The sequence below is a fragment of the Colletotrichum orchidophilum genome (assembly GCF_001831195.1).
Source record: "Colletotrichum orchidophilum strain IMI 309357 chromosome Unknown Scaffold_66.1, whole genome shotgun sequence".
NCBI lineage: Eukaryota > Fungi > Ascomycota > Sordariomycetes > Glomerellales > Glomerellaceae > Colletotrichum > Colletotrichum orchidophilum.
Genome location: NW_019173022.1, coordinates 145,904 through 169,141, shown reverse-complemented (window position 1 = coordinate 169,141; position 23,238 = coordinate 145,904). Strand labels below are relative to the sequence as shown.

General features: G+C 53.3%; 7 protein-coding genes across 7 annotated transcripts; 4 read left to right on the top strand and 3 right to left on the bottom strand.

Annotated features, from left to right (window-relative positions):
- Positions 1–491: 491 nt before the first annotated feature.
- On the top strand, positions 492–1,823 carry CORC01_08019 (longiborneol synthase; the record flags this gene model as incomplete). The annotated part of the gene is made up of 3 exons (XM_022619654.1): positions 492–854; positions 965–1,440; positions 1,505–1,823. The coding sequence occupies 3 exons, from the start codon at positions 492–494 to the stop codon at positions 1,821–1,823; spliced, it is 1,158 nt and encodes a 385-aa protein (XP_022473858.1).
- A 3,683-nt stretch (positions 1,824–5,506) lies between these two features.
- CORC01_08018 (uncharacterized protein) lies at positions 5,507–7,192 on the bottom strand (the record flags this gene model as incomplete). Its single annotated transcript, XM_022619653.1, has 2 exons — positions 5,507–7,043; positions 7,107–7,192. The coding sequence occupies 2 exons, from the start codon at positions 7,190–7,192 to the stop codon at positions 5,507–5,509; spliced, it is 1,623 nt and encodes a 540-aa protein (XP_022473857.1).
- A 3,013-nt stretch (positions 7,193–10,205) lies between these two features.
- CORC01_08017 (ubiquitin-conjugating enzyme) lies at positions 10,206–10,870 on the top strand (the record flags this gene model as incomplete). Its single annotated transcript, XM_022619652.1, has 3 exons — positions 10,206–10,312; positions 10,382–10,714; positions 10,768–10,870. The coding sequence occupies 3 exons, from the start codon at positions 10,206–10,208 to the stop codon at positions 10,868–10,870; spliced, it is 543 nt and encodes a 180-aa protein (XP_022473856.1).
- A 507-nt stretch (positions 10,871–11,377) lies between these two features.
- Positions 11,378–12,011, bottom strand: CORC01_08016 (50S ribosomal protein L31e; the record flags this gene model as incomplete). Its single annotated transcript, XM_022619651.1, has 3 exons — positions 11,378–11,581; positions 11,728–11,802; positions 11,919–12,011. The coding sequence occupies 3 exons, from the start codon at positions 12,009–12,011 to the stop codon at positions 11,378–11,380; spliced, it is 372 nt and encodes a 123-aa protein (XP_022473855.1).
- Positions 12,012–12,460: 449 nt separating this feature from the next.
- Positions 12,461–14,054, top strand: CORC01_08015 (uncharacterized protein; the record flags this gene model as incomplete). Its single annotated transcript, XM_022619650.1, has 4 exons — positions 12,461–12,553; positions 12,628–13,022; positions 13,076–13,760; positions 13,818–14,054. 4 exons carry the CDS (start codon positions 12,461–12,463, stop codon positions 14,052–14,054), a joined length of 1,410 nt encoding a protein of 469 aa, XP_022473854.1.
- A 779-nt stretch (positions 14,055–14,833) lies between these two features.
- On the bottom strand, positions 14,834–15,797 carry CORC01_08014 (PCI domain-containing protein; the record flags this gene model as incomplete). The annotated part of the gene is made up of 2 exons (XM_022619649.1): positions 14,834–15,700; positions 15,765–15,797. The coding sequence occupies 2 exons, from the start codon at positions 15,795–15,797 to the stop codon at positions 14,834–14,836; spliced, it is 900 nt and encodes a 299-aa protein (XP_022473853.1).
- Positions 15,798–19,234: 3,437 nt separating this feature from the next.
- CORC01_08013 (heavy metal translocating P-type ATPase) lies at positions 19,235–22,797 on the top strand (the record flags this gene model as incomplete). The annotated part of the gene is made up of 2 exons (XM_022619648.1): positions 19,235–19,350; positions 19,410–22,797. 2 exons carry the CDS (start codon positions 19,235–19,237, stop codon positions 22,795–22,797), a joined length of 3,504 nt encoding a protein of 1,167 aa, XP_022473852.1.
- Positions 22,798–23,238: the final 441 nt, after the last annotated feature.

Sequence of the window (23,238 nt, the reverse complement as noted above, 5' to 3'; positions counted from 1 at the left end):
AGGGCCAAACCTGCATCGTGTTGAACTAGCAACCGAGACTAAGCCCACTCTGCTCTTAGCCCTGTCCACATGCCACACACCCAACGGCGAACCGTCCAACGGTCTGGTCTTTGGATAGGGAGAGGCTGGCGATCGAGGTATCAAATCGATTCTACTGCTGATATCATACTTCTGCTCGTGCCGCCGTAGCCAAACCTGGGCCTGGACTTGCGCTCCGTGGCTCCCTCCTCGGCGGCACGTCGCTCGAAATGGAAACAAACGACACCCTGCCACCCACATGCCTTTCATATTGGCCTCCCTGTCCATGGGAGTATCGCGGTCCCATGTTAGGAATAAAAAGCCCAGGTCTCCCCCGTCTCAAAGTTTCATGGATATGATCGTTAGCTTCTTGTCTGTGCTTCTTCTAGACTAAACTCTACTACACCGACACTTCATATCCAGTAGTAACCGCCTTACTAACCCACCGCCATTTTCTACTTTTCTTGCCCATCATGTCCAGTTCTCCCAAGATTATGGTCAGCCCTTCCAGTCTCAGCCCTGGAATCAACGGCGCCGTTGTTTCGGCTGCGCAGCCGTGGCTCCGGATGCTCAGCTCCGTGTGGGGTTTGTGCGCCCCGAAGCGCATCCGCCTCGAAGATGACCTGGCAAAGAATCCCCAGAGACTGGCAGCGCTCTGCAAGCCCATCTGCAAACAGATGCTGGAGGATCTCAAGTACCCGGGAGCCCCGCAGGTCAAGCGCGAGTCCGTGGAAGCGCTGCTGAATTACATGCACAAGAGAGCCGTCGAGATCGGATGGCCTCTCGACACCCCTCTGTCACAAAAGGGGTTCCGCTTGGGCTTCTCACTAGCTGCGGTATGTTTCCCACCACTCGGCCCTCTCCTTACCATTCATGCGACCCTAGAGCCATGCTTCTGCGTTGGGCTTGCTTGAAAATGGTCATGCAATAGCTGACGACCTCGCAGCTTTGCCATCCCCGTCACCCGGTAGAGGTGCAGGGTTACGTTGGGCTCTTTACCTGGCTTGTCGTTCAGTACGACGATATCGTGGGTCAGAATGACGGCGGCATGGACGAGGCCCAGCACTTCCAGAGGCGTTTCCTCAACGGCGAGACCCAGCCAAATGCCATGCTCGAGGGTCTGGCGGGGCTGTTGCGGGAGGCTCCCGACATCTTTGACCCCGTCATGGCCAGCTTGCTGCAAATCTCGGCTCTTAAATTCATGACTTGCAACCTGCTCGAACGCCACGAAGGCTTCCAGAATATGAAGACCACGCGGGGCGCCGGGATGAAATTCCCCGACTTTCTGAGAGACCTGGCCGGCATTAATGTGGCGTACGCCGTCTTCTGCTTCCCTAAGGCCCAGTACCCCGACGTGAGTCAATTCCTGGAAGCCATCCCTGACATGGCAAGGGTGATCGACATTTCGAACGACGTCCTGTCGTAAGTATCCCCCTCGTATTATGTGGTTCGTGTGACACAGACCTAACCGGCTCCGTGTTTTCAGCTTCTACAAGGAGGAACTTGGAGGCGAGACCAGAAACTACATTCACAACCGCCGCATGGCAACGGGAAAGTCAGTCTTCACCGTCCTCGAAGACGTTGCGACCGACACCGTAGACGCCGCCAACAGAGCCTCGGACATCCTCAAGGGGAGGGGCACATACGAAATGTCCATGCAAGAGTCCGCGCGCGGCTTCCACGCAATGCACACCACGAACCGGCGGTATAAGCTGGGAGATTTGGACCTGGCAGAGGAGCACCCTCTGGCTCCGTACGAAGACCTCATGACTAACATCTTTGGCCAAACAAAGGTGAAGGCATGAGTTTCCCCTTCATGACTTGTATGGCGTTTACGATGTTATTGCGACTGAAGGAAGAGGCATGAGATACCTAACTGGGAGGCTTTCTGATTTTTGTTTTATCCTTGGTTCGAGGTTCGACTTTTCTGTCTCATTGTTGGTTTGGTTGATTTAATACCGCATGGACGAGCGCTGTAAACGACTGGATGTAGCTTTGCAATTTTACGGTATCCGGTATCTGTAGTGTCGACGAAACACTTTGTCTATTTTGGGAAAAAGGCTTGTCGATGATGTTTTTCATCTAATGTATCCATATACTCACAAACTCAATTGCACACCTCCTCTGTCCTAGAAGTTAGAAACTGCCCTTTCACTCCTTCATAATTTCGTTAGTGTGCTCGTATACGAGGATGACTTTCAAAGGATTCGATTCCCTGAATGGCCAAACTGGTGATCGACCACCCCTCCCCCCCTCCCCTTTTCCAGACCCCCGAACCACTTGTCAGCCACGTCTGGTTCGATTCAGTTTGGCGTTGCAAGGGTCCTGGCCAATTTTCCCAGAATTCACGACTCGGATGCCAGACTCCAGCCTGGTTTCGCCAGGATCCATCCGACCATGTCAGGAAAGAAGAAGATTGGGTCAGAATTAGGCATCACAAAAGAGATGTGCCGGCGATTGCTATTTGACTGAGGTGACTCGTCAGTTTTTGACACGCGCCATATCACGTTCCGACGTCACCAACGCGCTTGAGCTCTTATTTTTTTACTTTTTCCCGTTCTCCAGAATTGGCGTTGCTACCTACAACATTATGCACATCATCAATCATTCCAGCAACTAGTGAAACGAAGAGAAAAACAGAGTTTGCGGGAAGAGCCGCTCGTCGTGGGTTGCGGAGCCTTGGGACCCAGCAACCGACGTGCAAGGTAATTCGAGGGACCACGTAATAATTACCAACCTCTGGAAACGCGGCACAAACCCCAAGCTCATTATGCATCTTTGATACGAGTATTCTTCGGGCTCGCCATGTTCTGGAACAGTTCCAGATCAACAGGGTCGCGGAGCAAACTTCGTTTTGGCGAATTAAGGGCACATCAATGCTGAGTTAGATGTCTGCTTGCAAAACGTTGAGTTGCTGGGCCACCGGTATTTTACCCACCTCAGTTGTTTGTTGAGTTGTGTGGCCTACAAGGGGGGCCGAGGATCATAATTAGTCTTGAAAACCGGTTGACGTCACAGACTAATAACGCAAGGTTTTTCCTATACTTCGTGTGGCTTGCTTTGCTTAAAGCCTATTAGCTCCCTTTCTCTTCTTATAAGTATCATTCGGTTACTAGTCCAGCAAACTTCAGCAAGACAAATGCGCAACGAGACCAGTCTGACCACAATTTGCTTGAAGACAAGCTCATGACTCGCTCAGAAGTGTCGTTTTGGGCCAGATGTTCTGGAGAGCTTTTCGGTCGCGACACTCGCGGGGCTGACTTTGAGAAAAAGATTAGACTACAGTGTCAATGTCGGATTGGAAGCCCAATTCGACCTCGAGTCAGCGCCAGCGCAGGGGCCATCTGAGGGTCTCTATATCAGCGTTCAACCAGCGATCCAACCCACGGTTGGAACCTCTCTTTTCCACTTCACGCAGAGATCAATATACAGTTAATTGACCCTTCGTCACCACGGTTCGATGGAACAAATCACACCTGTGATACGTAAGCCAACAGTCAAATATGAGACTGCTCAATCCCTTTCCACAATACATGAAAATAGACCCAAGTGCTCTTTGACCATATGCTGCAGTCCAAACGGGCCCAAACATCTTCGAGATTCGAGACCATGAAACACCCCTCAGCGTGTTCTCTCTCTTCTTCCTTCACTGCAAGACCGGAGAAGTCGGGTGGGATATATTCGAGGATATACCGGTCTCTATAGTGTACTACGTACAATAGTAGCAGAATGACAGCTTTGAGTCGTTCATCGACCAGCAACCGGTCCAGCTCGTGAGCACGCAACTTGGCAAAATGAAATTGCAATCCAGCACAATGGCAACCACAAGGCCAGTGAAGCGCAGAAACCGATGACCAATCAACAGGAAGGCCTGGCACGCATAGCACCAATGGCCGAAGGTGAAGAAATGCCGGCGGACCCCGTTCCCGGAAGCTTCTTCCTAGTGTCCGTAGCCTCGAACGGCTCGGAGTCTCTCACCCTACCTTCCTCTATCCCTCAAGTCGTATGGCTCGACACGTCTGTTGAATTTCGCCTGTGGAAACTTCTACGACTGTGAGTTTCGACCCCAGCAAGTTCCGGCCGGGGATGGCTTTGTCAAAATTGTCATCGGGGCACTGGATGCATCATGCATCCAAAGCCTGGGAGAAGGTCGCTCCCAAAGATCTCGAAGCATTCGAGCCAGGACGGGGCTCCTCTTGGTTCGAATGCAAAGCGCGCCACCTCGAAGGCTCGCTGTATGAAATGATGTGGCACCTCGACAATGTCTTCTTTTTGAGTACCTTGACAAGACGCCACCGCGAGCCCAGTGATATTAGCTTTCTAAGGCACCCGCTGTTACTGTTGATGACGGGCTTTGGTGCTATGAAAGGCGGGGTCCCAAACTATTCTTATTATGGGACCACCACAACCTCTTGAAAACGCCGCTTTCGCGCTGTTCGCGGTGATTCGAATCTGGTCAAAGGTGTCGCCGCGCGTCGACTGGGAACCGGCCAGCGGGGAAGAGCCAGTTCACATCTCGTTTCCAAAAAAAAAAAAAAAACCGTCGAATTTCTGATTCATGAGAAGGCACACTTCAGTGATTTGTCTGTATAAGTCCTCAAGGCAGCAGGGATCTGCTCAATACCGCTGGCCTCACTGCCCATGGCTCTCATTACACGAAGCTGTACGCATTGATTATAGACCAGGTTCGGCGACCAGGTTCAGAGATGGCATCCTTCTCTAGAATATATGGTTCAAGATGGCTGTGATGCGGGCACTTATTTCGACAAAGTCACTCATAAATGAGAACAACGTGTCATTCAGGTGGCCAAAAGCAAAGGCCAACTTTGATTATATCTTCCTCTGAAAACAGCTGCCACGAGCTCATCCGGGTAGTTAAAGAACAACTCCTTGATCGATGGAGGTCCAACCTCCCACGGCAAGACGATGAGGTAGATGACGTTGATGTGGATGATTTACACGGGGCTGGAGATGGGTCAGTCATTGTTAGGGCGCTGGCAGAAAAAGCCCGGTGACGTTTTGGGATTCCTGTCTGAGAAAACCAAGTTCGGAAGGCAGTGGAGGTTTTGCATAGCCTGCGTCTGATTCTTTTGAATTTGTGTAGATGGAACACGTTGGTCTCGTACGTTCTGAGTGCGGTTGACGGCATGTTGCTCTCAGATCACAACTGCGTCATCTCTTCCTTCGGACTGTTCTCAGTGTCAAGTGCCCACTTTCGCACTGCTGCGATGTTTCGTCGCCGTGTATATGTGATTTATCGTTGTATCTATTCTAGCCGGTGAGTATCGTATTGGCTCAGGAACTCTTGCGGTCATTGAGGTATCTTTTCCGAGGAAGGAAGAAGTGCGGCCTGGCTTGAGCTCGCAGGACCGGAGACTACCTTACGGGGGTATTATATTTCTTTCTTCATTCGTAACAAGTCTTATCTATACATCTATACAGCGTAAACATCATTCAGTCCATTACTCTATCCAAGCCGGCATTCTTCCTATGCATCAGGCAGGTACACTCCATCCTTGCAGAGGACGACGATCTTTTTGAAAAACCGACGCCATTCCAGCGGATCTCCCTTGATCTTCACAAAACGGATATCGAGCAGTTCCTGCTCCTCCGGCAGCCTGTGCTTATCGACGTGGATCTCGCCGTGCAGCGACTGCCGCCTCTCATCGAGCGTCTTGATCTTGATGATGACAATGTGGTCCGAATACAGGTTCGGCGCGACGGGCGGCAGCGGGACGTTGAGCTGGTGCAGGGCGTCGCTGAGCATCTGCACGATGAGCTGGGCCGGCACGTGCGAGAAAAAGCGCGTGAGGGACTCGAAGGGCACGATATCGCGAAAGCGACGGGCCGCTTGGGTGAGTGTCAGCGGGACACCGGGGGTCTGCGAGAACTGACTGATGGAAGGCTCCTCTGCGAGGGACTCCATAAACAAGCGTCGGTTGGCAACGCCGCTCACGCTTCGATTTATAGGTTGTGTGGAGGAAACCGCAATGGGGTTCATGACCTTGAGAGCGGGGCGTTCCCAGTCCCATGCGACGTCGTTGATGGGGGTCTCAGGCTGGGTGAAAGAGACCTTGCCGACACTATCTACATCCATAGGATCACTGCTGGATGGATGACCTTGGGAGGCTGTGGGTTGCTGGTTGAAATCGATCTTTAGACTCTCCAGCATCTGCGTGGCCAGGTTGATCGGATCGGAAATCGTCCCGTCCGATGTCAAGTGCGGGTTTTGCCTGGTGTACCACGGATGTTGCCGAATTTGTCGAAAGGAGAAGCGTTTACTTGGGTCGATATTCATCATGCCTCGAAGAAGTGAAAGGGTATCCGACGGTATCCTCCCCCAGAGTGCATCTGTGCTGCGGCCGTTTGTTCGCACGTACTCCTGATACTCCCAGCTGCCTTTCGACGGCTCATCCCAGGGAGTGTTGCCGACCAGCAAGACAAAGAGGATGACGCCGCATGACCAAATGTCAACGAGGTCCGGCGAGTACTTGATCGCGTCGGGAGACGTCTTTTTCTCCGCCTTGCTGCACGCAAGGATCTCGGGGGCGATGTACGGCGGACTGCCGCAGAGGGTGGAACTTGTCTTCCGTTGGCCCTTATACTCAAACATGGTCGACATACCAAAGTCAGCAAGCTTGAGACTTCCCGTCTCGGATAACAAAATGTTTTCAGGCTTCAGGTCCCGATGCGCCACGCCCTTTGAGTGAATGAAGCTCACGCCACTAATGAGCTGTAGAAAGTAAAGGTGGGCAATGTTCTCGTGAACGCCCACGTCTGCCTCAATCTTGTCGAAGAGGTCGCCTCCATCGGCAAATTCCATGGCAATCCATCTCCAATTGGTGTCCTCTCCTGAGGCGAACCACTCAATGATGTTCGGGTGTTGGCCGACATGCGAGTGGAGTGACACCTCCATCAGGAGCTGCTTTGCTGACACCCGGCCATGCTTGACGGCGTAACCCTTGTGGATGAACTTGACGGCGAAGACGGGTGTATTTGCATCTAGAGGGACGGCTTTCTTGATTCTGCGTGCTCGCAGTCAGTGTCGGAGTTCATCAGGTGTGGAATTGGGGGGGTAGAGTTCCTACGATGCATAAGCCCCTCGGCCAATGGTCTTTGAGATGACCCGGAAGGGCAGGTCAGTGGGCAGAGGGTCCAGCTGCGACTGTTGCATCTTTGCTTAGTGAGCCGAGGAGTTCAGATGATTTCGGAGGAGAGCCTGCGGCAGGCTACTTCATGGCTGAGACCGACCAAACCCAGGGGAAATGAGATGACAAACAGGGATATCAATTCACGGTGCTAGTAGGCAAACGACACCAGACGAAATGGGATGGATGACGTAGCAAACGAGCGTAGCGCGATTCCCGCACAAAGGTTCCAAGGGTCCAGAGTCAACGAGAACTCACCATGTTGATTGAGGTGTGTCTTGGGTCGTCCCCCACGGTGGCACTCTGAAGCGCGTCTTGACCGCGTAAAGAGCTTTTGGCGTGTTTTGTTTGGAGTCATGGGGAGGTGTTTCAATGCCGCCTGCATGACGCACACTCATTGGCCGATAAGCCTTCTTATCGCGGTTGCTGCAGTGTTGACCAGGTAAACAGTCCGCCGCCACTTCTCCACCAAAACCCTCCATAGTGGCAGGAACCCTGCTCCAAAGGGTCGCTGCTTTTGTGCCGCGACCCAAGGTTAAGGTTGACCAAGCGAAGTCGCCACCCAATTACGTTAAGGTAAGGCAGGAGGTAGGCAATATCAAGTCAATCATACTGCCTATGGAAGGTGGAATGGCTTATTTCAATTTTATTTAATTAAAATCCCAGTATGCAACATCTATACGGCCAGGTATTCCCATGTTCGCCACCACCACTACCACCACTGCCACCAAACAGAATGGTCATGAAACATGCTTGACGGTCATGAAATCGTGAACATGTTTCCAGGAATCAAGTAGTACGGCGATTCATGCGATAATCTAGCGGACAACACCTCTCGGGTTCTATTGAGTCAACTGCAGCAGGAACACGTTTGTTGTAAAATGTAAACCGCCTCGGCCTTAGTGCGCGGCGTCCCAAATTCTCTTTTGGACATTGCCACGGCGAGGACGCAACTGCCTACAGAAAATTAGAACGAATATGATGGAAAGTGGTCAGTATACCTACTTTGCGGTCTTCGCTGTCCAGCCTCGCTTGGCTCGACAGTCAAGACACATCTCTACTAGGCACTCGCGGCATCGCCAAATGTACTGAGGGGTGATTCTCTTGCAGGAGGCGCATCGATGTCCTCCCTCGCTCACAAAGTCCCACGAGTAGAAGTGCTTGTGATGAGCACAGTTGATGTTGTATTTCTCCTTCTCTCTCGGAGGCTGGAAAACGTCTTGCTCCGCCGTTTTCTTTGGCAGCATAGCCGGAGCAGTCTCAGCGAGGCTAGTGTTTTTGCTTGCTTCGATTTGAGAGATACTCTGGGCATACGACGAGGCGGTCGAGGCGCTGGTCTTGTCCTCGGATGAGAAAGTATCAGCACTTGGATGAAGTTAGTCCACCGTCCATGTCTTGTGTAGAGGAAATAACTTACACGGTCGGAACCTCAATCCTGTGCGTGCAGCCACGCCAGGGGCAACAGCTAGGATGCTGTTCCATGCTGGCGTCAAGCGACTCGTGTCGTCGACTCAAATGGGCAGAAGCCGAGGAAGCGGACAATTCGAGTGTTTACGTAAAAAGAAGAAGAAAAAGGAGTAGGAGAGAGTAGGAAAGAAAACGACTGGCCTGTCGTCAAAATTTCAACAGCGATGAGAAGATGAAAACGGACTACTTGGCCCAAAATTTCTTTCAGCAGAGATGGAAAGGGAATAAATTGAGGAGAGGATTGACGATGCGAAGACAAGGTGTTGGGAAGAGTTGAGCAGCGGGAGAAAAGTCGGACAAGATGATGAAAGGAAAGCCCAGGGATGCGTGGGCAAAGGCATAGAAAAACACTGCATCGCACGGGACATAATGGAAATATTTGGAAAGAGCAAGGCGTGGCTTTCTTGACTGCTTCAGACGCTCAGTCTCTCAGGAAATACCTCTTTCCGTAGCAGGGTTTAATGGATGAGGCAAGAAGCTTCAGAGACTACTCGTATTATTACTTTGTCAGGCACGTTGCACATTCAATAGAAGAAGGAGATCAATATCGGCAACAGATCCAAAATTGAGCCCAGCTTTCCAAAAGGTTATCTCTATACCCGTCTGGATATACTTAAATCACGGTACACAGTACAACTCTCCTAAAGAGACAGCAATAGTGGACAATCGATTCCGGTTACGCTCACGAGGACCAAAACCGGCGGAAAGCCATGATGATTACTCAAAGTCAAGACAGTAATAGACAGTTAGGTTGAGGTAAAGTGTGTGATATATGCATGAACTCGCTGCTCGCATTGCCGAATACACTTGATCCAAAATTTGGTTTGAATATGCTTTTCCTGCGGTAACGGAACTGCTATATGTCAGCAGATACATAAATCCAGAGACAGACTTAAACAACCACCTAGAAAGCCGAAAACGTGCGTGCTCGTCGTCTGTGCCTACCTGAAGTATTTTATGACAAAACCTGGGACTGCCCAGCAGTTGCTGCAGCAGTTGCTGGGATGTAAGTAGCTACATCAGCAGTTCGCTGCCAGAGATTGACAATCTCAAGGCGCAAGTGATGGCTGTTTTGATGGAAACCGTGAGCTCATCAAAGGTCTGAGCTCGGCGCAAAGAAATGTGCGCTTGAAGCGCGGTTCGAAATTCCAGGTGAGGTCGTCTAGAGTCACTCGAGTCCCAACAGTACGTACAGGCCATTGGCTCTCGCCGTAACGGCAGCGACGGCGCTAGCCCAAAAGCGGGTGCCAAGGTCAGCGCGTCGCCCAGGTACCAGCGTCCCCGATTCTCCATCCTGGGAGCCCTTCTCACCCTACGGAATAATTACCCTCTGTTATTCTCGACGCCACAAGCTACCAACCTCGCTCCTTGACCATCCTCCCACATATTGCACCTCCCTCCACACAAGTACTGGCTGGCCGTGTATCACCTCGCCTTAGCAAACGACTACCTGCTTCATCCCAGTCCTCATCCCAGCTTCCCGGCCTCAAGACACTCCCTTCGCCTCGACGATACCAATTTGACGCCGGTGCTCTTTGCGTTTGCTTCTTTCATCTCACGACCTTTGCGACAATGGATTACAGCATGGAGGACACCCAGAACTCCGCTCCCGGAAGCCTCCCAGCAGCCAAGCTCGCTGGCGCTAGAAAGGGACCTGATGCGCAGAGCGTTACCAAGAGGTACGAATACGTCGTCGGGAGATGCCACCGTCTGGTCTCCAAGCAGATGAACTGATCTCATCACCACAGATTGCAGACAGAGCTGATGCAGCTCATGACTTCGCCCGCTCCCGGCATCTCGGCGTTCCCTTCTGCGGATGGCAACCTCTTGTCCTGGACGGCGACGATCGAGGGACCCGAACAGACTCCCTACGCCGGCCTGACGCTCAAGCTCAGCTTGTCCTTCCCCAACAACTACCCCTATGCTGCGCCAACGGTGCTCTTCACCACGCCCATCTACCACCCCAACTTTGACTTCTCTGGTCGCATCTGCTTAGACATCCTCAAGGACAAGTGGACACCCGCCTATAATATCCAGACTGTGCTTCTCAGCTTGCAAAGTCTGCTGGGCGAGCCAAACAAGTGAGTTGCCCCGGCAAAAAGTGGTTCGTCTGACGATGCTAATCTGGAGCCAGCGCCTCTCCTCTCAACGGTGAGGCCGCAGATTTATGGGACAAGGATCCCGAGGAATTTAAGCGCAAGGTCCTCGCCCGCCATCGCGACGTCGAGGACGAGTGAGCGCTGACTTGCTTTTGACGGCACGAGCATAAGAACATTTTTTCGAGCACTGGAGAATTGGAGTCATTCATGTGTGATTACGGACCGGCGGTTGGAACTCTTTTTGTTAGGAATTGGACTGCATTGCATGGTCGGGACTTGGCCTTGAGGATTGGGTATATCCTGTTATCTGCTTCTGGCAGACCGCGACCAAGTCGATAAAAAAAAGGACCCTGTTGGACAATGTGTGTAACATAGCAACAAGATATTGTTGATGTCCCAAAAGCCTTTGTCATCGTTCACCATGGCCTGACACATACGCAACGCTTCCTTCGCGCGCATTCGGCGCAGACAAAAAAAAACGACGTTCCACCAAATCGCGGGGTCCAATACAAGTAAAAAGTCGTCGAAGTCGTGTGGGGAATCAAGCGTTGTTCACATTTCCGTCGATTTTGTATGTGAGACTAGAATGCCGAATGCAACTCCGATGCCTTTATGCCGCCCTGAAACCATCCCAAAGAGAACTTTTTACTCCTCAACCACAACAGTCTGGAGACCCTTGGGGTTCTTGACGTTGACGGCCTGGACGTAGCTGTACAGCTTCTCCTTGGCACCCTCCTCGTCGTTTCGTCTGCGGGAGATGCGGATGCGGAGTCTGTAGGGAACGCCCTTGATGCCTTGCTCCCACACCTTCTTGTTCAGCTGGGGGTCAACGCGGACGTCGGAGGTACCCTATACGATCCAGAAGATTAGTGACTACTCTTCCGATGTTTCGATGCGTGTGGAATTGTCCCAAAAGAACGGCGGTGGTGTTGAATTGTTGTTGGCCATGGGTGTGGAATTTCGGATTGGATTCGAGAGGGACAAGCAAGACGTACCATGGCCTGGAAAGCGAAAGCCTTGATCTCCTTGATGGCACGGGGAGCGCGCTTCTTGAAAGAAACGCCGTGGAGCTACAGAGGGGAAATTGTCAGCATTACTATGCTCTGCTTCCCGGTCACCATCGTGGGCCATTGGTTTCGGTGTCCGACGGCGGCATCCTTTTTTCAGTCTTCGGGAAAATACTGACGCGCTTGTGCATGTGGACGGTGTACTCGCGAGCGACGACATCAGCGATGGCGGAACGCTGCTTTCCGGCGGACTTCTTCTGCTTGGTCGACATTTTGGCGGTACCTCTCGTTGGGCGGTTCGGTCGTCGGGATCGCGGAGTCGAATTGTCTAAGAAGTTGTCGTTGTGATGGTTTTGCGTAGTCCTGCAGGTCATCCCACAAAATGTGAAGCGAGAAATTGCAAGCCCTACCTGCTTTTCCGTGGCTGAAGCGGGGCCTGTGCTTGTGGCTGTGATGCTGAGGTAATGCGGCGTTTTCTCCCACTTGTCCCTCTTTTCCTCAAAGGCGGCACGTGATGCTACCTCGAGAACGTCTGAGTGCCTGAGAAGCTAAGGCGCTGCAGCAAAGTGGACATGTGTGGGTGGGACCACACTCACTGTGGGAAAGCGCGCTTTTTCGGGATGGAAAGATACGTTCAGGTGGGTCATCTACCCCCCCTGACCAGACAACCTGAACGAAATTAGTGTCTGGGTCTGAGTACTTGCTTCATCTGCTGTTATGGATGCCGTATTCCAACGGCATGCAACCTGGAAGATTCACGCCATCACGCCCTGCAGCGCCATCGTCAATCACACTGACGCTGTCAGTTTGCGCCGTGCGCGATCCTTCCCTTCCCACGCTCGTTCAGTACACAAACCGACCCGGGGGAAGCCTAGCAACGACGAGTAGACAGCCGCGCTACGATCGAACCTTTGTGGAGCGCACCTGCCAAACCTCAATTACGATACCGCGCTTCTCCGACGCTCAAACCTCGACTTCGCATCACCCGACGACAGCGACTCTGTCGGCAGCCGTTTCCTTCTCGTCCGATTTCCCTTCATCAACAACTACGTAATCCGTATTCCACCCTTGGATTCTCCTCGCAAACTCGACTCGCCCGACATCATGGAGGACCGATCGACTGGGGCGTCCGGCTCGCCCTCTCCTCAGCCAGACCTGCACCGGAACCGACTGCCGACTCTGTTTGAGGTCTTGAGCCGTCGAACTCTGCCCCCTGTCGACCTTTTCTCTTTCTATATTTTCATGAGAGATCAGCAAAAATCCGTCGATTACCTCGACTTCTGGTTCGTACAAGCGGCATCCGAAAAACACGCGTCTGTTCACTAACGATTCATAGGCTTGATGTTGCTCAGCACATGTCCTTGTGCCGCCACTATGTTCGCGAACTTCGCAGATCCGTCCTCGTCGGAACACCCGACTTGGATAAGTCAGGCTCCAAGCGATCTTCTCAGATCTTGGACGGACTTGGTGATATGAGTCATTCCGCCGCCGGCCCATCAATGTATGCCACTGAGAAGGAGAAGAACCAAGACGCCCAAATGTCGGCCTACCTGAGAGAAGAGGCTCAAGACTCCCCTCAGAGCAGCACTGGGGAGCATCGCAGCCATCCCAGTGGGGCTTTCAGTACCCCACGCGATCTCACGACTGATTCCAACTCTCCCGCACACACCGTCGCGAGACAGGACATCCGGGCTTCGGCGGAGAAGATCCTCTACACCTTCCTCCTTCCGGGCGCAGAGCGTGAGATCATCCTTCCGGGCTCCATCACCCAGGACGTCACAACCTCTATTGAGGAATTTGGTAGAGACGATCCAGAGGTGTTTGACGTTGCCAAGGACTACGTCTTTCAGGCTATGGAGCGAGATGCCTTTCCCAACTTCTTGAGAATGAAGGCCCTTGGCAATCTCATCCCAACCACCCTTCAGATCAGAATGATCGTTGGTCTTCTGGCCATGTTTGGAGGTTTCTGGGCCGCTTTCATCCTCATTTTTCTCAATGCCGCACGAACTACCAGGTGCTGGGTAAGTCCACTTATTCCTAACTTATACCTGAGATACGCTTGCTGATTCAGGTTTTAGCTTATTCTTCCATTTACTGTTGGTGTCTACTTCCTCGCATCCTACCAGTACTCTCTGGATCCTGTCCTCGCTCTCATAGGCCTGAGCGAGTATACCCCGTTCAACTTCTCTCGAATTCGTGAGCCCTACGTTCGTAAGCTACTTGCCAAGCGGTCTATCATGGTCCTCGCCGTCACATTCTTGATCGATGCTGCGCTTTGTGTGCTCTTCATCCTTGTCCCAGGCAAACGGCTGTGAAACGCCTCGTTTGTCCGGTACCGCAAACAAAGGATGTCTTGCAATACCCCAGACACAACAACAATGCGGCTCATACAACATCACAGACGTGATAGTGCGGACTTTTCGTCTCCACAAGAGAGCTTTTACGAACGTTACGACCAAAGGATTTTGAGCGAGAGAGTTTTCCAATTTTTCGGTTTTCATTCGGTCTTCCATTCAGGATACCAGCGAGGCAAGGCGTAGGGAAAACAGAGGCCCCAAAGGAACAAAGCCTCGCATACGGCGTTCAACGAGAGAGATTTGGAATCTATTCAATGTACACACATCAGGCATTAGTGTATCACTATCAACATTGCGGAATCGACGCTTACTCGCTACCTTGGGCAGGTAGAACTGCGAGGTGGCCGAGGAAGAGACAGAGGAGAGGGATAGGAGACTTTTGGCTTCGACACATTCATTCACTTTAACTGATTCCCTTATCATTTAATCAATGGCACGCTAGATAGGTATCGCAGAACAGGAACCAGCTGAGGCCAGTCTCGGCTAGTATCATCAAATTTGATGTTGACTGGAATCGTTCAAGTTCTCGTAGTATATCGTGATACTGTCTGTTCTGCTTTTCGGCTGCTTTCCCTCCAGCCTTTGTCTGTATCACATCTCAAACCTTCATTAATTGCCACTGAGCCTTCGACGAGGAGCTATATGTATGTTGGCCTGGAGTAAGTATCACCTTGAGTAGGTGTCTGAGACCAGGCGCATCTTCCTCAAAGTCGATTACCCTGCCCCCAAAAAACCCACTAAAGCTTCCGTCGACTAGCCCGCTTCTTCTCCTGCTCGTCATCCTCCTCATCCACGTCCATAGCCTCGTCGTCAATCTCCTCTGTGTTGTCCATCATACTGGTGCTGCCTCGCTTATTATACCGCTGTGCTCTAGACGTGTGGCCCAGGAAACCGCCCACCCTCTCGCCGCCGCTGTGCGCGTGACCGACGGCGAGCTTCCTGCCTGCGCCAGACTCGGGGTCCTTGCGCACGTCTTCGACAAGCTTTTCCAGACGGGCCTCCTGCTCGGCCTTGTCGCGCTGGCGGCGGGCGGCAGCGTCGCGGATACCGGCGATCTGGGATTCAAGGTCGCCAAGGGTAGACTCGCAGCGGCTGGACCAGGCGTGCAGGGCGCGAATCATGGGCGGGACGGCGCCTGGTGCCAGGTCTCGGAGGGCGGCGAGGGAGTTTACCTGGACGACCTGGCGGCGGGGGTCAAGGGTGGCGTCGAGGAGGCCGGCGTAGATGGCAGAGATGACGAGGTCCTCGAGGGCGCGCGTCGAGGGGAGGCAGAGGGCGGACTGGAGGGCGGCGTAGGTGAGGTTCGAGCGGTTGCGGGCCAGGGTCAGGAGGGAGAGCTGGCGGAGCTTGAGGGTCTGGGCATCGTTGAGCTGGGGGAGGGAGGCCGAGGCCGAGGCGGGCTGGTAGGCGGCGTAGGTGCCGTGAGAGAAGAGCTCGAGGAGGCGGAGGTGCGGCGAAAAGTCGGGGAACTGGGACAGGGCTTGGATTTGGGGCGTCTCGAGGAGCTCTGTGAAGAGGAAGGTGTTTGGGTTTGATGTTGCGCGGGTGACGAGGTCGGCCGCGGCGCGGGGGGAGGTTGCTGACTTGCTCAGGGCCAGGAAGGGCTGTGATTGTCGTTATCAGCGTTGGGAAAGAAAGTTAGAGTGCGAATCGGGTATGGCTACTTACCTCGAGCGCGTTGAGAGCTTTGGTCTGCTCCATCTTGAGAGCTCTTCGTGTGTGATATTCACAAAGCTTCAAGGTGGGGGTCTAGAATAGAGCAGATGTCGTCACTACCAACCTAGGTAGAGCTGCGATAACACGATGTGGGGTTGGCGAGGCTGAAGGTACGTGATCAACGCGCTGGGATCAGACGAGACGAGGCTGAGAAGAAGGTTGCTTTCGGTGGTGCTACCTCTCTGTCGTCAGAGGTGGAGGGTATGAGAAGCGAAGGGGGTTGGTTGGTTTGTGATGTGCTTCTTTCCTGAAGATCATTCTGAGGACGAAGCTTGTGTCAGATCCGTTTGAGGTGCCGTCCAGACAGGCCGCTGCAAGAGCGAATGGGGACGCTGCCACAGAGTGCCTTAGTGACGCGGGGCAGAGCGTTTTGGGCAGGGTGCTGGTGGGGTTAGCATACCTTCCATTACCTAACCAATGTGCCTCCCGAGCATACAATGTAAGGTACGTTAAGGTAAGGTAAGGCCGGATGGGGTATCCCGCACCAGCCCGGCCGCTGACGGGAGCATTGGAAGCTCATGGCCCTGGGGTGGCACGTTGGCCTTATATCCAGCGGTCTCATCTCAGGTCTGATTCGGGGCGGGACAATGGAGGAACATGGCAGCAGACTGTTCTCTTTGTTTCTTTCCCGTTGACCAAGAGCCATGGCAAGGAGGCGGAGACCGTTTGCATATGAATTGGTCTGAAGCTAAAACGGCCTCGCGAAGCAACCGTGGGAAGTTCGAGCTAGAGCTTGGCGATTTGCCCTTACAAGAGACTGGGATTCATTGCAAAAACCTACCAAAGATCAAATTTGCTACTACATACGGCTACATGCAGGACTTCCTCTCCGTAGGAACTCGGTCAGCTTATTAGGATGCAACTTACCGCCCATGTTTCGCACAGGTCTGCGGCTTTGGAAGATGTTTGAGTCAATGCAGATATGGATGATGGACAGCAGTCAGTCGAGTGAGCGTCATATTCCCCGCTTCAGAAGCAGCCATCGTATGTTATCGACTTGAACGCGTAGTTTAATACCGATAACGGATTCGATAACAAGCTTTGGTGCCGGGGGTCTGGGACAGTGAGAGATATAATATGTAAGTTGATAAAATCCATTCGTCGGTCCGTCGGGAATTCAGGTCAAGTCAGTCTGGAAGCAGGGTCTTTGGAACGACAGAGCGATATCGAGTCCAAACCGGACTTGAAGGCACAAAGAGATCTCGGGGTAGGCCAATCGAATCACCTACCCCCATCGCTGTTCAATCTGACGGCGTTGATTTGTATTTCAGCGTAAAGAGACACGGGACACGGCTCCAAGAAGCATGGAGCATAGCGCCCACACTTCCAATTCGAGACGTGCTGGGTCCAATAGAGAAATCGGATGGACTGGTTTTGGCGACTAGGCTGGTCTGAGGCCGAAGCGCAATCCGAACCAAGGAGTCCCTTGGACCCTAGAAAACTGCCTCAAGTATCCGTAGCGTGCCCTGAATGTTTCGTGAGCCAAGTTCAGGTGCGTCGCGGTGTCCCGTTCCTCGTAGCGAAAGCGCCCCTGGACGGAGGAAAAGCGACTTGTGGAAGAGGGTATGTTTTTGTGTCGTGTACAAGTACGTGGAGTAAGGTTGCAGTCGTGGCAACGATTCTCGCACCCAGCACCTCAGCAAGCTCAGCGTACCGAGTCCAGTCAGTCCAACCCAGTCAGCCAGTAAGTCTTACGTGCTCCCCGGGAAGTGCCATGAATAGTCTTTCTGTACGAAATGCACAGCCGGACTCAGCCCTGACTCAACGTCTCACCGGTCAAGGAATGTTACGTAGAGTCTATCCGTAGAGAGACGTCTTCAAATCCTCGTGGATGATGGGCAGCAAATGGACCTGGGAGCAACATGACATCTGATAGACATCCATGTATTTGACGGTACGCCAGACAAGGTGCGGGTAGATATTGGTGTCTCGACCATTCGAGGTTAGTGCGAGGTTCTCGCGATTCCCAGAAATAGACCCAGAGCACAAGCTGGTCCAAATGAGATGGGAGGAGAGATGGGAGGGGGCCCGGCCTAGGTGTGGCGCCCGAGCACCGAACGCTGCAGTGCGGGCTGAGATCACCTGTGCGACCCCGTTGGTCACTTCGGCCACGCCCATCGACACGATTCTACATGCGGATATGCCGCGTCTCTTTTTCTCTTTCTTTCTTTCTTTCTTTCTTTGTTTCGCCCTGTAGCGCGACAGTGTTCCAGTGTCACTCAATTTTTTCTCCACCTTATCCATCAGGGCCGAAGTCGAATTGCGGCGTCTAGTAACGCTTTTGCTGCAGCCAAGGCTTAGTCAGGAGAACACTCAGGAGCCGGGCAACGCCGCAAAGGAGACTCGGGACTCCGGGAGGCGTCACGGGAAAACAATTTAAAATAAGCCAAGATCAGGGTGAGAACAGAGGGGGGAGGAAGCTCTTCTTGCCGGAGTTCTAAGTGCAAGGAGCAATAGAGAAGAAACCAACCGCACGAGCCCCAAAACGAAAGCAGCCGTAACCAGCCCATGGACTATGGGAACACTAAACATCCTCTCGTACTGGAATTGGCGCTGGGAGCGTTGCAGTTTTGCAAGTGCAGTCGCCAATGTTTCGTTCCAGTGTCCACACACACACAGACACAGAGAGTCAGACGCCGGCGCACACCCCCTTCCCTCCCACACACCCCGGTTGCAAGTCCCACGATTGCACCAGTTGATTACGGTACCTTGGATCCCGGCCACACCGCGCGCACCCACACGCCGCCGCTCCGTCTTCTCCTCCTCCTGGAGTCTGCTGCCCCAGTCGAGCAGTGCTGATGCTGGCTCACTGGCCGCTGCCGCTGCATTGCATCTGCTGTGGGCATTCCCACTCACACTCCCACGAGGCCCATTCCTGCCGGCGCACGAAACTTTGGCTGACAAAAGCCGACCTTCCGCTTCCGTCCCTCCCCCAAGCCTCTCTCTTGTCTTTTTGCCCATCGAGCCATTGATTGCCGCCATTCTCCTTCTAGCCTCCTGGTCCTCGATTCTTAATCCAACCTTGACCTCGCCTCTTTTTGCGCTATTCACGTACACTTACTCGACGCACCAACATACTCTCCGTACGCACGCACACGTATACTCGTACACCCAAACCACGATACCCACCTTTCAGTCGCCATACATATTACTCGGAAGCCGGTCTTCTGGAGCATTGTCCGAAAGCCTCTTCTTACAGCCTTATATCAACTCGTCACCTCTTCTCGACCTCTCACCCGGCTTCGAATATCCTCTGGAAAGACTCTTCTACTCTCTATGGACAGCTAGCCCTATCATGAAGACTGGTGCTAGATAGCTGGAAAACATCCCGAAACCGAAGCACCATTGAATATTGAGGCTGGCCCTACCCTTCCCCTGTGTCCGCTTTCCAAGCGCAAACTTCCTGAAGACAAATCGACACCATGGCTCCTCCGGCCATTAGAGTCCCGAGGAAGAGCGAGAGTGGTCCCATGGCCACTCTCGCCACACCAACAGCAACCCAGTGGGCGACGACGACCCTTAAAGTTGGCGGCATGACGTGAGTTGCGCTCTGTTATGACGTATTCCCGCTTCGATATGCTTACCCAGCTTCACCAGGTGTGGCGCATGTACTTCCGCAGTCGAGTCGGGCTTCAAAGGTGTGGAGGGCGTAGGAAGCGTCTCTGTCGCCCTGGTTATGGAGAGGGCGGTAGTTATGCATAACCCCGAGGTCATTTCTGCCGAGCAGATTGCCGAGATTATTGAAGACCGAGGATTCGACGCCGAAGTACTGTCCACCGATCTGCCTTCGCCGATGTTCCCGACAAAGCAAGACCTGTTCGACGCCGAGGAGGATAGCGGGCTGATGACAACAACCATCGCCATAGAGGGAATGACGTGTGGTGCATGCACATCAGCCGTGGAAGGAGGCTTCAAAGACGTGCCGGGCGTAAAGAACTTCAGCATATCCTTGCTCTCGGAAAGAGCTGTCATTGAGCATGACCCAATACTGCTCAGCGCTGAGAAAATTGCGGAAATTATTGAGGATCGAGGCTTTGGCGCTGAGATCGTGGACAGCGAAAGCGCACAGCAGGAAAAGCCCAGACCCAGCAGTAATCCCACGAGCTCTGTTGCCACTACAACAGTTGCGATTGAGGGCATGACCTGTGGCGCCTGTACATCTGCTGTCGAAGGCGGATTCAAGGAGGTGGAGGGTGTTTTGCGTTTCAACATCAGCTTGTTGGCTGAGCGCGCTGTCATCACCCACGACACAACAAAGCTTCCAGCCGACAAGATCGCCGAGATCATCGAGGACCGGGGCTTCGGTGCTGAGATTCTGTCGACTGCTTTCGAGACGTCCGCAAATGGCTCTGGGGGAAGCTCCACCGCCCAATTCAAGATCTATGGCAACCCAGACGCCACAGCGGCTATGGCCCTGGAAGCAAAGCTTCTTACTATCACTGGCATCAACTCTGCTAAGCTCAGTCTGGCGACCTCCAGGTTGACGGTCACGCACCAGGCCAGTGTAATCGGCCTGCGTGGAATCGTCGAGGCCGTCGAGGCAGAGGGTCTGAATGCACTCGTGTCCGACAATGACGACAACAACGCCCAGCTCGAATCTCTGGCCAAGACCAGAGAGATCAATGAGTGGCGGAGAGCCTTCAAGTTGTCTCTGTCATTCGCCATTCCCGTATTTTTTATCAGCATGATTTTACCCATGTGCTTCCCAAGCCTGGACTTTGGCAGCTGGGAGCTTCTCCCCGGCATTTTCGTTGGCGATTTGGTCTGTTTGGCCCTTACGATACCCGTCCAATTCGGCATTGGAAAGCGTTTCTACATTTCAGGTTGGAAATCCATCAAGCACGGATCACCGACCATGGACGTTCTCGTCATCCTCGGCACCTCATGTGCCTTCTTCTTCAGTATTATGGCCATGGTAGTGTCATTCCTCTTCCCGCCGCACACGAGACCCGCCACCATCTTCGACACTAGCACCATGTTGATCACATTCGTCACCCTCGGCAGATTCTTGGAGAACCGCGCAAAGGGTCAGACTTCCAAGGCCCTGTCGCGCCTCATGTCCCTGGCACCGTCCATGGCTACCATCTATGCCGACCCGATCGCCGCCGAGAAGGCTGCTGAAGGCTGGGAGAACTCGTCCATTTCCGGAGAGCCCAAGACGCCCAACCGCGATGGTCACGCTGCAGAGGAGAGGGTTATTCCCACTGAACTGCTCCAGGTCGGAGACGTTGTCATCCTCCGCCCGGGCGACAAGATACCGGCAGACGGTATGATGGTTCGCGGAGAGACATATGTCGACGAGAGCATGGTGACTGGTGAGGCCATGCCTGTCAACAAGAAGAAGGGCAGCTATCTGATCGGCGGCACCGTCAACGGCCATGGACGTGTCGACTTCCGAGTCACGAGGGCTGGCCGCGACACTCAGCTTAGCCAGATTGTCAAGCTTGTCCAGGATGCTCAAACAACTCGTGCCCCCATTCAGCGACTGGCTGACACGATTGCTGGCTACTTCGTACCAATTATTCTCATGCTCGGTTTCCTTACGTTCCTCGTTTGGATGATTCTCAGCCACGCACTCAAGAACCCACCCAAGATCTTTACTCAGGAAGCTAGTGGCGGTAAGATCATGGTGTGCGTCAAGCTCTGCATCTCCGTCATTGTCTTTGCCTGCCCCTGTGCTCTCGGCTTAGCCACTCCCACAGCTGTCATGGTTGGCACCGGCATCGGTGCTGAGAACGGTATTCTCGTGAAGGGCGGTGCTGCTTTGGAGACCACGACTAGAATCACCCAGATTGTGCTAGACAAGACTGGCACAATCACATACGGCAAGATGAGCGTGGCCAAGATGAGCCTCACCTCGTCCTGGCAAGACATTGAGTGGCGCCGAAGACTTTGGTGGCATATTGTTGGCCTGGCTGAGATGGGTAGCGAGCACCCAGTTGGAAGAGCCGTCTTGAACGCTGCCAAGACTGAGCTCGGTCTGGACGAGGAGGCCACCGTCGACGGCAGCGTAGGCGAGTTCAAGGCAGCGGTTGGAAAAGGCATCAATGCCCTCGTCGAACCCGCCGTCAGCAATGACCGTACGCGCTACCGTGTTCTTCTCGGCAACGTCCGTTTCCTTCGCGAAAACCATGTAAACGTCCCGGCGGAGGCTGTCGAGGCGTCCGAGCAGCTCAATGCGAAGGCCAACTCCAGCTCCAAGAGCACCTCTGCCGGCACCACCAACATCTTTGTTGCCATTGATGGCCAATACACAGGTCACCTCTGCCTTGCGGACACGATCAAGGAGGGTGCCGCTGCTGCCATTGCCGTCCTCCACCGGATGAAAATTAAGACTGCTATCGTCACTGGCGACCAACGTTCCACTGCAGTCGCGGTGGCAGCGGCCGTTGGCATTTCCCCCGACAACGTATTCGCCGGCGTCTCCCCCGACCAGAAACAGGCTATTGTACAGCAGCTTCAGGATCAGGGCGAAGTCGTAGGCATGGTCGGCGATGGTATCAACGACTCCCCCGCTCTCGCGACCGCTGACGTCGGTATTGCCATGGCCAGCGGCACGGACGTCGCTATGGAGGCGGCCGACGTTGTTCTCATGCGTCCCACCGATCTGATGGACATACCTGCCGCGCTCCACCTCGCCCGCTCCATCTTCAACCGCATCAAGCTCAACCTCGCTTGGGCCTGCTTGTACAACGCCATCGGTCTCCCCTTTGCCATGGGCGTCTTCCTTCCCTTTGGCTTCCACCTCCACCCCATGGCCGCCGGTGCCGCCATGGCCTGCAGCAGTGTCAGTGTCGTCGTCAGCAGTCTCCTGCTCAAGTTCTGGACGCGCCCGAGCTACATGGTCGATCCCTCGGCCCAGACCAAGAGACGTGGCTTTGGTATTCTTAATAGAGTCAAATATGTTGTCCGAAGACTCCGGGGCAAGCGGACGCAGGATCAGGGTTATGTCCCGCTCGCCAACATGGCGGATCGGGACGAGTAAGGGATGTGCTTGGTTGTTTGCGTGGTCTGTAAACTTTCTGTTTTTTGTGGATACTTGTACAGAATCAGGGGGTAGCCTGCTTTCGGGGTAGGCTTGTACTATTGATTCCAGCCCCTTCTCTCACTAGAGAAAGAAATATAGTCTATCTGGCGTCGAAGCTGGATGGTTTCTTATGTTTAATTCGTCCTTGTGCCTCTCGCGGTTTTTAGTGGCATAGCAATGGAGTCAAGATACGGATGTTTTTCATTAAAAGTATCAAAACATAGTAGTTGACCGTGTCGTTTTGTTACCAATGTTACCAATGTTCCCAAATTTCCCCAATGAAGACATTTAATTGTACAGAATGAAAAGAGACAATAAAGAACCTCGTCCCATGTTATTCAGTCTTTTGCTTCCCATCTCGGACACCGTCTCAGAGACAGCCATGTAGAGAAGAGAAGT